We start from the raw sequence: 12500 nt of genomic DNA on the forward strand, positions 1-12500 counted from the left end.
TCTGGACTTTGATCCGCCCAGTCCTGAACCAGTGGTGCTTCCTGTGGCGGCGCCTGTCCCTGTCCCTGTCCCTGTCCCCGTTCCAAAGACTCTGGAGGAGCCCAGAACCAAACCGGCGGATGAGGTGATGATCCGGCTCAGACCCGATGCTAAAACCGGATACCGGAAAACTGAGAACCGCATGTCCACGTTCGGTGTACCGCTGGACTTCCACGACCCGCCAGCTTTGGCGGCACCGACATCACGACATCCCAGCAACCCTCCTGCCGGTCCCACAGAGACCGGGACCACAGCGGCCAGCGGGACTACAAACATGGCCGACGATGCTGTGAACAAAAAGGCCCTTTCTGGACTCCTGGACGACCACAAGGACTCCGACAAACATCGAGCTCCCAGTTTCAGTCCAGCAGACCCCCTCTCCCCGCCGCGGCCCCACACCATGCCCATCCCCGTTGAGACGCCGGTGGTCCCCGAGGTCCCCCCCCACGGCACGTCCTCGCCATCAACAGGTCACCGTGACAACCAGGAGTCCCCGATAGAGCTGGAGGATGAGGAGAGTAGTGATGAGGAGAGCAGCGGCGAGGAGGAATCACCAAAGGGGGAAGATTCAAACCACATCTACGAGTCCATCCAGGACCTGAACCTGGACCTGGAGGCTCTGGTTGGAGGAAGACGGAGTCCCGGAGCGCCGCCTCAACCTGCACCTGCCCCGCCCCCCACACAGGTAAGCTAGAGCCTCCAACCACAGTCTGGATAAAACATCTGGTGTTCTGGGATTTGATTTGTTGCCACATGAAGTTCAGTCACATTTCAGAGCTTCAGGTCTTTTTACAAAATAAAAGCCCCACAGCGTGTCGTTTCCTGCAGCGTCCACACAGGAAGTCAGAGAAGAAGAAGAAAAAGCTGTTTCCTCTTTTTATTCTCATCAGAGCAGAAACACTGCTGACCTTTGACCTCCAGCACAGTGCTCCTGGCTAACAGCTGGAATACACTTTTATCTTGATTTATTATATTTTCCTATATTATTTTTAATTGTAATTTGTAATTTATATATTTTTATTTTGTTTATACTTTTTCTATTATTTATTTTATTTATCTTTAATGTTTAAAATCATTTATTAATTATATTCTATATTTATTATTCTTTCTTATTTTTTTGTTTAAGTTTAATTCATTATTCTAATTATATAATTTACTTATAGTGCCTTTCTTTATTTTTATTCTTTAAAAGAGGGGGGGGGGGGGGGGTCGTCTGGTGATGTCACAGCAGGATGTGATGAGGTCAGCAGGATGTAGTGATGTCACAGCCGGCAGGATGTGTTCAGGGTCAGACAGGAAACTGTCAGAAAGCGTCGCTGCAGCGACACCAGCAGGACGAGAGAGGAACAGCAGCGTAACCCGACACCTGAGAGTACACTGTAAAAGGTGTGTTAAAAACAGCAGCGTAACCCGACACCTGAGAGAGAGTACACTGTAAAAGGTGTGTTAAAAACAGCAGCGTAACCCGACACCTGAGAGAGAGTACACTGTAAAAGGTGTGTTAAAAACAGCAGCGTAACCCGACACCTGAGAGAGAGTACACTGTAAAAGGTGTGTTAAAAACAGCAGCGTAACCAGACACCGGAGAGAGTTCACTGTAAAAGGTGTGATAAAAACAGCAGCGTAACTTGACACCTGAGAGTACACTGTAAAAGGTGTGTTAAAAACAGCAGCGTAACCCGACACCTGAGAGAGAGTACACTGTAAAAGGTGTGTTAAAAACAGCAGCGTAAGCGACACCTGAGAGACAGTACACTGTAAAAAGTGTGTTAAAAAAAGTTAAAATACTTTTTTATTTATTTATTTGTTTATTTATTTATTTGTTTATTTAATATTATTATCTTTAGTAGTAGTAGTAGTAGTAATTATTTATTATTTATATTATTATTATTATTTATTTATTTATTTGTTTATTATTAATTTATTATTAATATTATTATCATTAGTAATAGTAGTAGTAGTAGTAATTATTTATCATTTATATTATTATTATTATTTTTTTTTGTTTATTTATTTTATCATTATTATTATTAATAATAATAATAATTAATTTATTGTCTATGGATAGACAGGGGGCGGGGCTACAGGCTGCAGGGGGTGGGGCTACAGAGAGCCAGGGGGCGGGGCTACAGGCTGCAGGGGGTGGGGCTACAGAGAGCCAGGGGGCGGGGCTACAGGCTGCAGGGGGTGGGGCTACTGGCTGCTGCAGGGGGCGGGGCTACATGCTGAGAGCTGCAGTCTGACAACATAAAGCAGCTTCAGTTCCAGACGGATTACAAACCTTCTGATGGAGTTTGATGTTGAAGAGAATTTATTGGACACAGAGAGAGGCATTATGGGTAAGTCCAGAAAGACAGCTGATCTCCAGTCAGGTTAATGTGACCTCTGACCTCTGACCTCTGACCTCTGTCTATCAAACATTCAGAGGAGTCCCAGCTGATCCTGGTCTCAGTGTGTCTGTAGTATTGTGTTGTTACTGTATCACAGTACCGTAGAGAGTTCTAACTAGAACCCTCTCAAACAGCAGCTGTAGAGTGATAATCAGATTTTGGACACGCAGTAATATTTCCATCTAAAGGTGTTGTTTATCAGATTTATTTAAATGTAAATGAAAAAAATGACACACACAAAAGACAGCACAAAATCAAGTTAACGTCCAAATGGAGCAGGAAAATCATGTTTTATTAAAATCCATATTTTGACTTTTCTTCTGAATGATCTGACTGATGGTGTTCATTAATCCTCCGTCACACCAACGCTGTTTGTTGTTTATGTGTGTGTGTGTGTGTATGTGCGTGTGTGTGTGTGTGTGTGTGTGTGTTTATAAACCAGAGGAGGAGGACTTCCTGTCTCCACCCAGAGACAGGCTGTTAGTGTTAATGAGGAACATTAACGTCATGAAAACATGAAACTCAAACAGATTCTAAACTAAATCAGTGGATCATCAGGACGGCTGCAGGTTAATGTTCTGTCTGTTTTCTGATTAATTGATTAATTGATTAATTGATTAGTCGACTAATCGTTGAGTTAATAAAAAGTTTCTGTAACTTTGTTTGTTCAATAAATAAAACAGGAACTCCAGCAGAAAGAGTTTAGATTAACTCACGAGTTCAGAAACTGAAATGTTTAAAATAATGTCGTCTCTCCAGCAGCGTTGGACGTTCTGTCCCTTTAAAGGGCCTGTTAGTTAGAATCCTAAATGTGTTGTTAACAGCTTCACCTGTGTCCGTTAAGTCAACTAAAGTCAGCGTCCTGTTGCTGGCGCTTGTGCTCGCTCTACATAGACATGAAGGAGCATCGCTCAACACAGTGAGGAGACACACGTCAGCTAAAAGCACCATATCACTCTATATTTCAGCTGAAGCTAACGTTTCTCTCTGCGGAGCCCCGTCACTTCACAAGACACGGGAAACCTCTGTTGGTCTGGAGGAGCTGCAGCAGAGACTCCGGTCCTGGAGACCAAAGCTACGGTCTCCTCCGCGTCCTCCGACCGCGGCCAACACTGTTTAACAGCTTCACTAGATACAACCAAGAGGTTTTGGTGCTTCACTGGAATTTGTGTTGGAGTCTGAGTCTGAACAGCGAAGACACACGAGAGACCATGAGACACACGAGAGACCATGAGACACACGAGAGACCATGAGACACACGAGAGACCATGAGACACACTAGAGACCATGAGACACACGAGAGACCATGAGACACACGAGAGACCATGAGACACACGAGAGACCATGAGACACACGAGAGACCATGAGACACACGAGAGACCACGAGACACACGAGAGACCATGAGACACACGAGAGACCAGGAGACACACGAGAGACCATGAGACACACGAGAGACCAGGAGACACACGAGGGACCATGAGACACAAGAGAGACCATGAGACACACGAGAGACCATGAGACACACGAGAGACCATGAGACACACGAGAGACCATGAGACACACGAGAGACCATGAGACACACGAGAGACCACGAGACACACGAGAGACCATGAGACACACGAGAGACCAGGAGACACACGAGAGACCATGAGACACACGAGAGACCAGGAGACACACGAGGGACCATGAGACACAAGAGAGACCATGAGACACACGAGAGACCATGAGACCATGAGACACACGAGAGACCATGAGACACACGAGAGACCATGAGACACACGAGAGACCAGGAGACACACGAGAGACCATGAGACACACGAGAGACCATGAGACACACGAGAGACCATGAGACACACGAGAGACCAGGAGACACACGAGAGACCATGAGACACACGAGAGACCATGAGACACACGAGAGACCATGAGACACACGAGAGACCAGGAGACACACGAGAGACCAGGAGACACACGAGAGACCATGAGACACACGAGAGACCATGAGACACACGAGAGACCATGAGACACACGAGAGACCAGGAGACACACGAGAGACCAGGAGACACACGAGAGACCATGAGACACACGAGAGACCATGAGACACACGAGAGACCAGGAGACACACGAGAGACCATGAGACACACGAGAGACCAGGAGACACACGAGAGACCATGAGACGCACGAGAGACCATGAGACGCACGAGAGACCATGAGACGCACGAGAGACCATGAGACGCACGAGAGACCATGAGACACACGAGAGACCATGAGACACACGAGAGACCATGAGACACACGAGAGACCAGGAGACACACGAGAGACCAGGAGACACACGAGAGACCATGAGACACACGAGAGACCATGAGACACACGAGAGACCATGAGACACACGAGAGACCATGAGACACACGAGAGACCACGAGACACACGAGAGACCATGAGACACACGAGAGACCAGGAGACACACGAGAGACCATGAGACACACGAGAGACCAGGAGACACACGAGGGACCATGAGACACAAGAGAGACCATGAGACACACGAGAGACCATGAGACCATGAGACACACGAGAGACCATGAGACACACGAGAGACCATGAGACACACGAGAGACCAGGAGACACACGAGAGACCATGAGACACACGAGAGACCATGAGACACACGAGAGACCATGAGACACACGAGAGACCAGGAGACACACGAGAGACCATGAGACACACGAGAGACCATGAGACACACGAGAGACCATGAGACACACGAGAGACCAGGAGACACACGAGAGACCAGGAGACACACGAGAGACCATGAGACACACGAGAGACCATGAGACACACGAGAGACCATGAGACACACGAGAGACCAGGAGACACACGAGAGACCAGGAGACACACGAGAGACCATGAGACACACGAGAGACCATGAGACACACGAGAGACCAGGAGACACACGAGAGACCATGAGACACACGAGAGACCAGGAGACACACGAGAGACCATGAGACGCACGAGAGACCATGAGACGCACGAGAGACCATGAGACGCACGAGAGACCATGAGACACACGAGAGACCATGAGACACACGAGAGACCATGAGACACACGAGAGACCATGAGACACACGAGAGACCAGGAGACACACGAGAGACCAGGAGACACACGAGAGACCATGAGACACACGAGAGACCAGGAGACACACGAGAGACCAGGAGACACACGAGAGACCAGGAGACACACGAGAGACCAGGAGACACCGACCAGCAATGATTTATACGTGTTAGAAGTTACTAACAGTCCCTTTAAACTGTCTCTCTCTCTCTCTCTCTCTGTAGGACAACAACTCGCTCCCTCCTAAGTCGCCCATCTACGCCAACGTCTCCTCTCTGAAGAAGACGTCCGTCCCTCAGATCTCCGTCTCCGGCCCCGCCCTCCCTTCGTCATCACTTCCTCCCGACCACACCCCCTCCGTCCCAGAGGACACCCCCTCCTCTTCGGTCTCTTCCTCCGGGATGATAAGCCCCGCCTCCCCGCTCAGCCCACAGGACAGCTGGCAGGTAAGATGACCTCTGACCTCTCACAGGTGTGTGACCTTACAGATAAACGGTGCCTTCAGGTGGCGTCGTGTTTACCGTGTTCACCAGCAGAAAGGAACCGGTGTAACGCTGTGAGGTAAACTGACAGCAGGTGATGGTGTTATAAGATGACAGGCTGAGTCAAGGCAGATCATTTTGGGTTATACTGTATGTGGTGAAACATCGTTAACAACAGGTCGGCTGATCTGGTTGGGTAGTGTTCGTGTTCGTGTTCGTGTTCGTGTTCGAGCTGCTTTACTGGATTTGACCTGAAATATTATAAAATATTATAAAATGTTATTTATGACGAGAACTTCTCCGTGACGTTAACATGTTGTTTACTCTCGACTGGCCAGGAATCAGCTGATTAGTAACTTTATTATAACGTTACTAAACGTTACCTTTGAGCTAGCATCTGTTGAGCTAACGGATTAATGAGCTAACAATCAGCAATAACTTTGACTTAGAACTCAGCTGGTTCGTTGCTTGGTAGCTAACGGTAAAGTTAGCTAGTTCCAGGGTCTGATATTAACTTTCTTCACTTCCTGCCAGTTTTTAAATCTCTGCACTAAATGAAGGAATAACAATTTAGATCTGATGTCATTCAATATTTGATATATTTTACATAAAAATCATTCTAAACATGGTAAATTACAGAGTTATAATTACACTGTAGCTTCTGATAACGTTGTAATTTAACTTCACCCAATACTCATTTTTACTGAGCAGAGCTTGAATGCCTCATAATAATAACTCAATGGGACCTCCTTTAACGTTAGTAGCTCCGTTATTTAACCAATCAGGACTGCGCTACAGACGGCTGCTAACAGCTAACGTTCCTAACTCTCCTCCTGTTGATTTAAACACAGATTTATCAGGATGTCCGTCCCCTCAGGTTTAGTAGCGTCATGCTGTTGAGCGCTTTTTTTCTCTCCGCCGTGACTCCGGTCCAAACTGCAACACGATCCAGCGTGCGTATGCGTCATTGTGCAGCGTAACTGTGGGAAAGCATCAATAAGAGGAGAGATGCCAAGAAAGAGGACAACTACTGTTCTCTATCCCATCTCTAGCGTTTTCACCGCCACTGACAACAATTTACCCCCATTTGGCGGATGGCGGGTGCTAATTTCAGACCTTAGTTCACTAACTTTTTGTAGTTTTAGTTGACCATAAGTAAAAAATAGATCTCTCATTTACTCTCTACTGACGTGTGGAAAGTGAACCAGCCTCTCTGGTGTCTTTGGTCTCTTTGGTGAAGCAGTTAGATGCTGAACAGCTGATAAGCAGCTGCTGCCCATCAGTGGTGATTGTATATAGACTGTGTTTTGGTGCTGATTGTATATAGACTGTGTATATAGTATATAGTATATATAATATAGTGTATAGTATATGGTTATTATTATTTACAGTGGTTCTCTGAACGTGGTGTCGGCTGCGTCGTCTCTTTGTGTCCCTGCGACTCGCTGAGCTCATTAAAGGTTAATCAGATGGAATCGGAGCCGTTCAGGTTCGTTCCACTTAAAGCTCCTCGTGTTGCTGAGGAGCAGCTGACGGTTCGCTGCCTTGCTCCGAGACACTCCAGCAGGACAGACAGCCGTTAAAGCTTCAGCTAATCCAACGCTGTCTGTCGGGAGAGGGTTTGATCTTTGGATAGAATGAATAGAACCCGTCTCTACTGTGTCGTTCGTTCAGGTGCACACTGACCAGGACAGCGGGAAGGAGTTTTATTTCCATCCTCTGACCAGACAGACCACCTGGTCCGACCCCCGCAGCCCCCCACCCCCGCCGGCTGGAGACGTGGACCAGTCCGGGGACAGCGACGGGGAACAGCTGACCTCGCCCTCCCCTCTGTTCTCCCCCACCTCCTCTCAGGTACGACGAGTCTCCAGCGTCCATTAGTAGGATTAAAGTACGAACAAGTCGTCACAGAGCCTGTAAAACTGTTTCCTGTTTCTGTGAACTGCTTCCTGTCAGGGTTCTGGTTCCGGTGGTTGGGATCAGCTGTTGGACAAAGTCTCAGGGAGGTTCTACTACTACAACCCCACTTCAGGGGCCACGTCCTGGAACGTACCGGAGCCCATCTCCCCCTCCTCCCCTTCATCCCCTTCATCCCCCCCAGGATCTAAAGCCGACAGGAAGCACCACGATGGCCCGGTATGATAAATCTGGGTTAAACTGGGCTAAAGCGGGGCTAAAGCTGGGCTAAAGCGGGGCTAAAGCGGGGCTAAAGCTGGGCTAAAGCGGGGCTAAAGCGGGGCTAAAGCGGGGCTAAAGCTGGGCTAAAGCGGGGCTAAAGCGGGGCTAAAGCGGGGCTAAAGCGGGGCTAAAGCGGGGTTAAACTGGGCTAAAGCTGGGCTAAAGCGGGGCTAAAGCGGGGTTAAACTGGGCTAAAGCGGGGCTAAACTGGGCTAAAGCGGGGCTAAAGCTGGGTTAAACTGGGCTAAAGCGGGGCTAAAGCGGGGTTAAACTGGGCTAAAGCTGGGCTAAAGCGGGGCTAAAGCGGGGCTAAAGCTGGGTTAAACTGGGCTAAAGCGGGGCTAAAGCTGGGTTAAACTGGGCTAAAGCTGGGTTAAAGCGGGGCTAAAGCGGGGTTAAACTGGGCTAAAGCTGGGCTAAAGCGGGGCTAAAGCTGGGTTAAACTGGGCTAAAGCGGGGCTAAAGCTGGGTTAAACTGGGCTAAAGCTGGGTTAAAGCGGGGCTAAAGCGGGGTTAAACTGGGCTAAAGCTGGGTTAAAGCGGGGCTAAAGCGGGGTTAAACTGGGCTAAAGCGGGGCTAAAGCTGGGTTAAACTGGGCTAAAGCTGGGCTAAAGCGGGGCTAAAGCGGGGTTAAACTGGGCTAAAGCGGGGCTAAAGCGGGGTTAAACTGGGCTAAAGCGGGGCTAAAGCGGGGTTAAACTGGGCTAAAGCGGGGCTAAAGCTGGGTTAAAGCGGGGCTAAACTGGGCTAAAGCAGGGCTAAAGCTGGGCGTACGCTGTACGATTTTAGCCTGTTTCTGGCCCAAAATACAGTGTGATCACTCAGGTCGTGGCTGATGATCGTAGCGTATAGCGTGATCACACAGGTCGTGGCTGATGATCATAGCGTATAGCGTGATCACACAGGTCGTGGCTGATGATCGTAGCGTGCAGCGTGATCACTCAGGTCGTGGCTGATGATCGTAGCGTATAGCGTGATCACTCAGGTCGTGGCTGATGATCGTAGCGTATAGCGTGATCACTCAGGTCGTGACTGATGATCGGAGCATGATCGGAGCATGCAGCGTGTTCACTCAGGTCGTGACTGATGATCGGAGCGTGCAGCGTGATCACGCAGGTCGTGGCTGATGATCTGACCGTACAGCGTGATCACATAAATCGGAAGCTTTGGCTAAAGATCGGAAGCGATCTCCTCGTACAGTCGGAGTAGGAAGTACACAACAACATGTCTAAAATCGTACAGCGTACGTTCAGCTTTATGTTCAGCTTTAAGTTAGCTGAAGCCGTCACACGACTGAAGAACAGTTCTGTGTTTAATTGAGCTAAAAATTGTCTTTTTTTAAATAATAATTGTTGTTAATTTGATTAATCTGAAGCCGCCGCTGCCACAGGAGGATTATCCCGTACACGCACAGAATGACAACGACGTCTTCACAACGGTACAACACACACACACACACACACACACACACACACACACACACACAGACTCAACTTTGACTCGTCAATCTCTCATCAGTTTTGCTATTTTAATCTCCAATTTGTCACTGATGGTTTTTCCCAGAATCCTCAGCAGCTCGCGGTTCTGATTCCCAGAGCCAAGCTGGACCTGAAGGATGGAAACTGCCCTCAGATCAGGATGCAGGAGGTAATCAATCATAGATCAATGAGTCTGTTAGTGCACCTGAGTTTTCATTCATTAATTCATCGATTCATCGATTCATTGATTCATTGATTCATTGATTCATTGATTGTTCCAGCTTCCGGCTTTGCCCCAAAGACTGATGGGAAATGGAGTTTCTGAGGAGGGAACGACTGTGCCAGCCAGGAACTGGAGACACAGCGTGGCCGAAGACGTGAGTCAAACCAACATTTGTGAAAAAGATAACTTGTGCTAACGAGATAATAACGTTTGAGCGGTTCTGTAGAAACTTGAAGTGCATTTAAAATCCTTCTCTGCTGCAGACGTTTGCTCACACCCACCGGAGGAACGTCTCCGACTTCACCGACGTGTCCAACAGAAGACACTCCCCCGACAGGTCACAGGTAGACACACACTCACCTGTCTCACCGTTACACTCAGACCTACTCATCTGCTCTTCTATACATCCTTCATCCATTCATTCATTCATTCATGCATCCATTCATCCATTCAGTCATTCATTCATTGATTCATCCATTAATTCATCCATTCATTCATTCCTTCATCCATTCATTTCTTCATTCATTCATCCATTGATTGATTGATTGATTGATTGATTGATTCATCCATTCATTCCTTCATTCCTTCATCCATTCATTCATTCCTTCATCCATTCATTCCTTCATTCCTTCATCCATTCAGTCATCCATTGATTGATTGATTGATTGATTGATTGATTGATTGATTGATTGATTCACTCATTGATTCATTCATTCATTTATTCCATCATTCATCCATGCATTGATTCATTCATTGATTCATTCATTCATTCATTCATCCATTCATTCATTATTCATTGATTCATTCATTCATTCATTCATTCATTCATTCATTGATTCATTCATTCCTTCATTCATCCATGCATTGATTCATTCATTATTCATTGATTCATTCATCCATTCATTGATTCATTGATTCATTCATCCATTCATTCATTCATTATTCATTCCTTCATTCATTCATTCATTGATTCATCCATTCATTCATTCCTTCATTCATTCATCCATTCATTGATTCATTCATTCATTGATTGATTGATTGATTGATTGATTGATTCATTCATCCATTCATGTATTCCTTCATTCATTCATTTATTGATTGATTGATTCATTCATTCCTTCATTCATTCATTCATTCATTGATTCATTCATTCATTCATTCCTTCATTCATTCATTCCCTCATCAAGCTCAAGGTACACAACCTGAAGAGGAACCTGTCGGATCGGAGCACAGGCTCCCGCCAGCTGAACGTAGGTCCTGGTTCCTGATTGGCTGCTGAAGCCGCTGGGTGTCTGTCGGTGCTCTCTGTCACAAATTAGTGGTCGTTTCCAGATCTCCCGTAGTTACCGTAGAAACGTTGCTATGGTCAAAGAATCAAACTAACATTTCATTTCATTTCTAAAACACTAACTGGTTCTGAAGGGAAGTTTCTGGGCCGTCGCCTCCTCCTGTGTTCCAGACACCTGCACTAACCCTCCTGATCACACATTCATATATAAACTGGAAAAACAAAGTAGTTAAACTTGTGTTTGGTGGATTATTTCTCTGTTGTATCAATGCTAATGGTCATTGTATTTTACATGGTTGGAAAGCCTGTTTATTTACCTTCGCAATGATGTCACACTTGTAAGGATCATGCATTTGTGGGATGAGCAGCACAGCTGATTATGTGGGGAGCGCCCAAGAAACATTTGCCAAAATGCTCCGTCAATGGTAAACAGTGTATTCTCCTGTAGGTTTATTTATTTTATTTAAAAAGGATCCCCATTAGCTGATACCAATGGCACCAGCTAGTCTTCCTGGGGTCCGAATGCCAATGCCAATTAGCATTGTAACAACGGAGAAATAATCCACCAAACACAAGTTTCCCAACTTTGTTTTTCCAGTTTATATATATATGTATGTATTGTACACATTCATCTCATGTATTCACACCTCTGAAGCTGTGGTGGAGTTCTGCTGGTGGTTCTGCTGGTGGTTCTGCTGGTGGTTCTGCTGGTGATTCTGCTGGTGGTTCTGCTGGTGGTTCTGCTGGTGATTCTGCTGGTGGTTCTGCTGGTGGTTCTGCTGGTGGTTCTGCTGGTGGTTCTGCTGATAAAAGTCTGTTTTAAGAGGAGATTTAAAGACGATACTGACTCAGCCAGATGTCCTCAGCAAGGCCTGACGTCAAACGGTCCTTGGAGATGTTTTAGAGGTCCTTGAGAAGGATCTAAGGGTCCTTGAGGAGTATCGAGGGGGAGGTGTTGAGGATCACTTTGGGGAAGTATTGTGGGTTCTAGAGGAACTTCTAGGAGTCGGTATTGAGTTTTTAGGGGTCTCTCAGGATGTTTTGATGGTACTTGAGTTGGTGTTCTTTGTCTTGTGGAAATTCTAGAGGACCTTGAAGAGCTCTAGTGGTTCTTGAGGAGGTATTATAGGTCCTTAAAGAGTTCTAGTGGTTCTTGAGGAGGTATTATGGGACCTTGAAGAGTTCTAGTGATTCTTGAGGAGGTATTATGGGACCTTGAAGAGTTCTAGTGGTCCTTGAGGAGGTATTATGGGACCTTGAAGAGTTCTAGTGGTCCTTGAGGAGGTATTATGGGACCTTGAAGAGTTCTAGTGGTCC

The 12500-nt window shown here is 46.7% G+C and overlaps 1 protein-coding gene across 5 annotated transcripts in view; it reads left to right on the plus strand.

Annotated features, from left to right (window-relative positions):
- LOC141781402 (rho GTPase-activating protein 27-like) overlaps nucleotides 1–12500 on the plus strand; it is a 32840-nt gene that overhangs the window by 10914 nt on the left and 9426 nt on the right. For 2 of the 5 annotated variants that reach the window (XM_074657132.1, XM_074657133.1), the window contains exons 3-11: nucleotides 1–724; nucleotides 5758–5979; nucleotides 7690–7869; nucleotides 7972–8151; nucleotides 9570–9632; nucleotides 9758–9841; nucleotides 9954–10049; nucleotides 10159–10239; nucleotides 11083–11145. The exon at nucleotides 1–724 is cut by the window's left edge and continues 202 nt beyond it. In XM_074657132.1, coding sequence (XP_074513233.1) covers nucleotides 1–724; nucleotides 5758–5979; nucleotides 7690–7869; nucleotides 7972–8151; nucleotides 9570–9632; nucleotides 9758–9841; nucleotides 9954–10049; nucleotides 10159–10239; nucleotides 11083–11145 — 1693 coding nt within the window. The remainder of the gene's footprint in view (nucleotides 725–5757; nucleotides 5980–7689; nucleotides 7870–7971; nucleotides 8152–9569; nucleotides 9633–9757; nucleotides 9842–9953; nucleotides 10050–10158; nucleotides 10240–11082; nucleotides 11146–12500) is intronic. The other 3 variants (XM_074657134.1, XM_074657135.1, XM_074657136.1) reach the window with 3 other exon arrangements.

This window comes from Sebastes fasciatus, chromosome 13 (assembly GCF_043250625.1).
Source record: "Sebastes fasciatus isolate fSebFas1 chromosome 13, fSebFas1.pri, whole genome shotgun sequence".
In the NCBI taxonomy this organism is placed as follows: Eukaryota; Metazoa; Chordata; class Actinopteri; order Perciformes; family Sebastidae; genus Sebastes; species Sebastes fasciatus.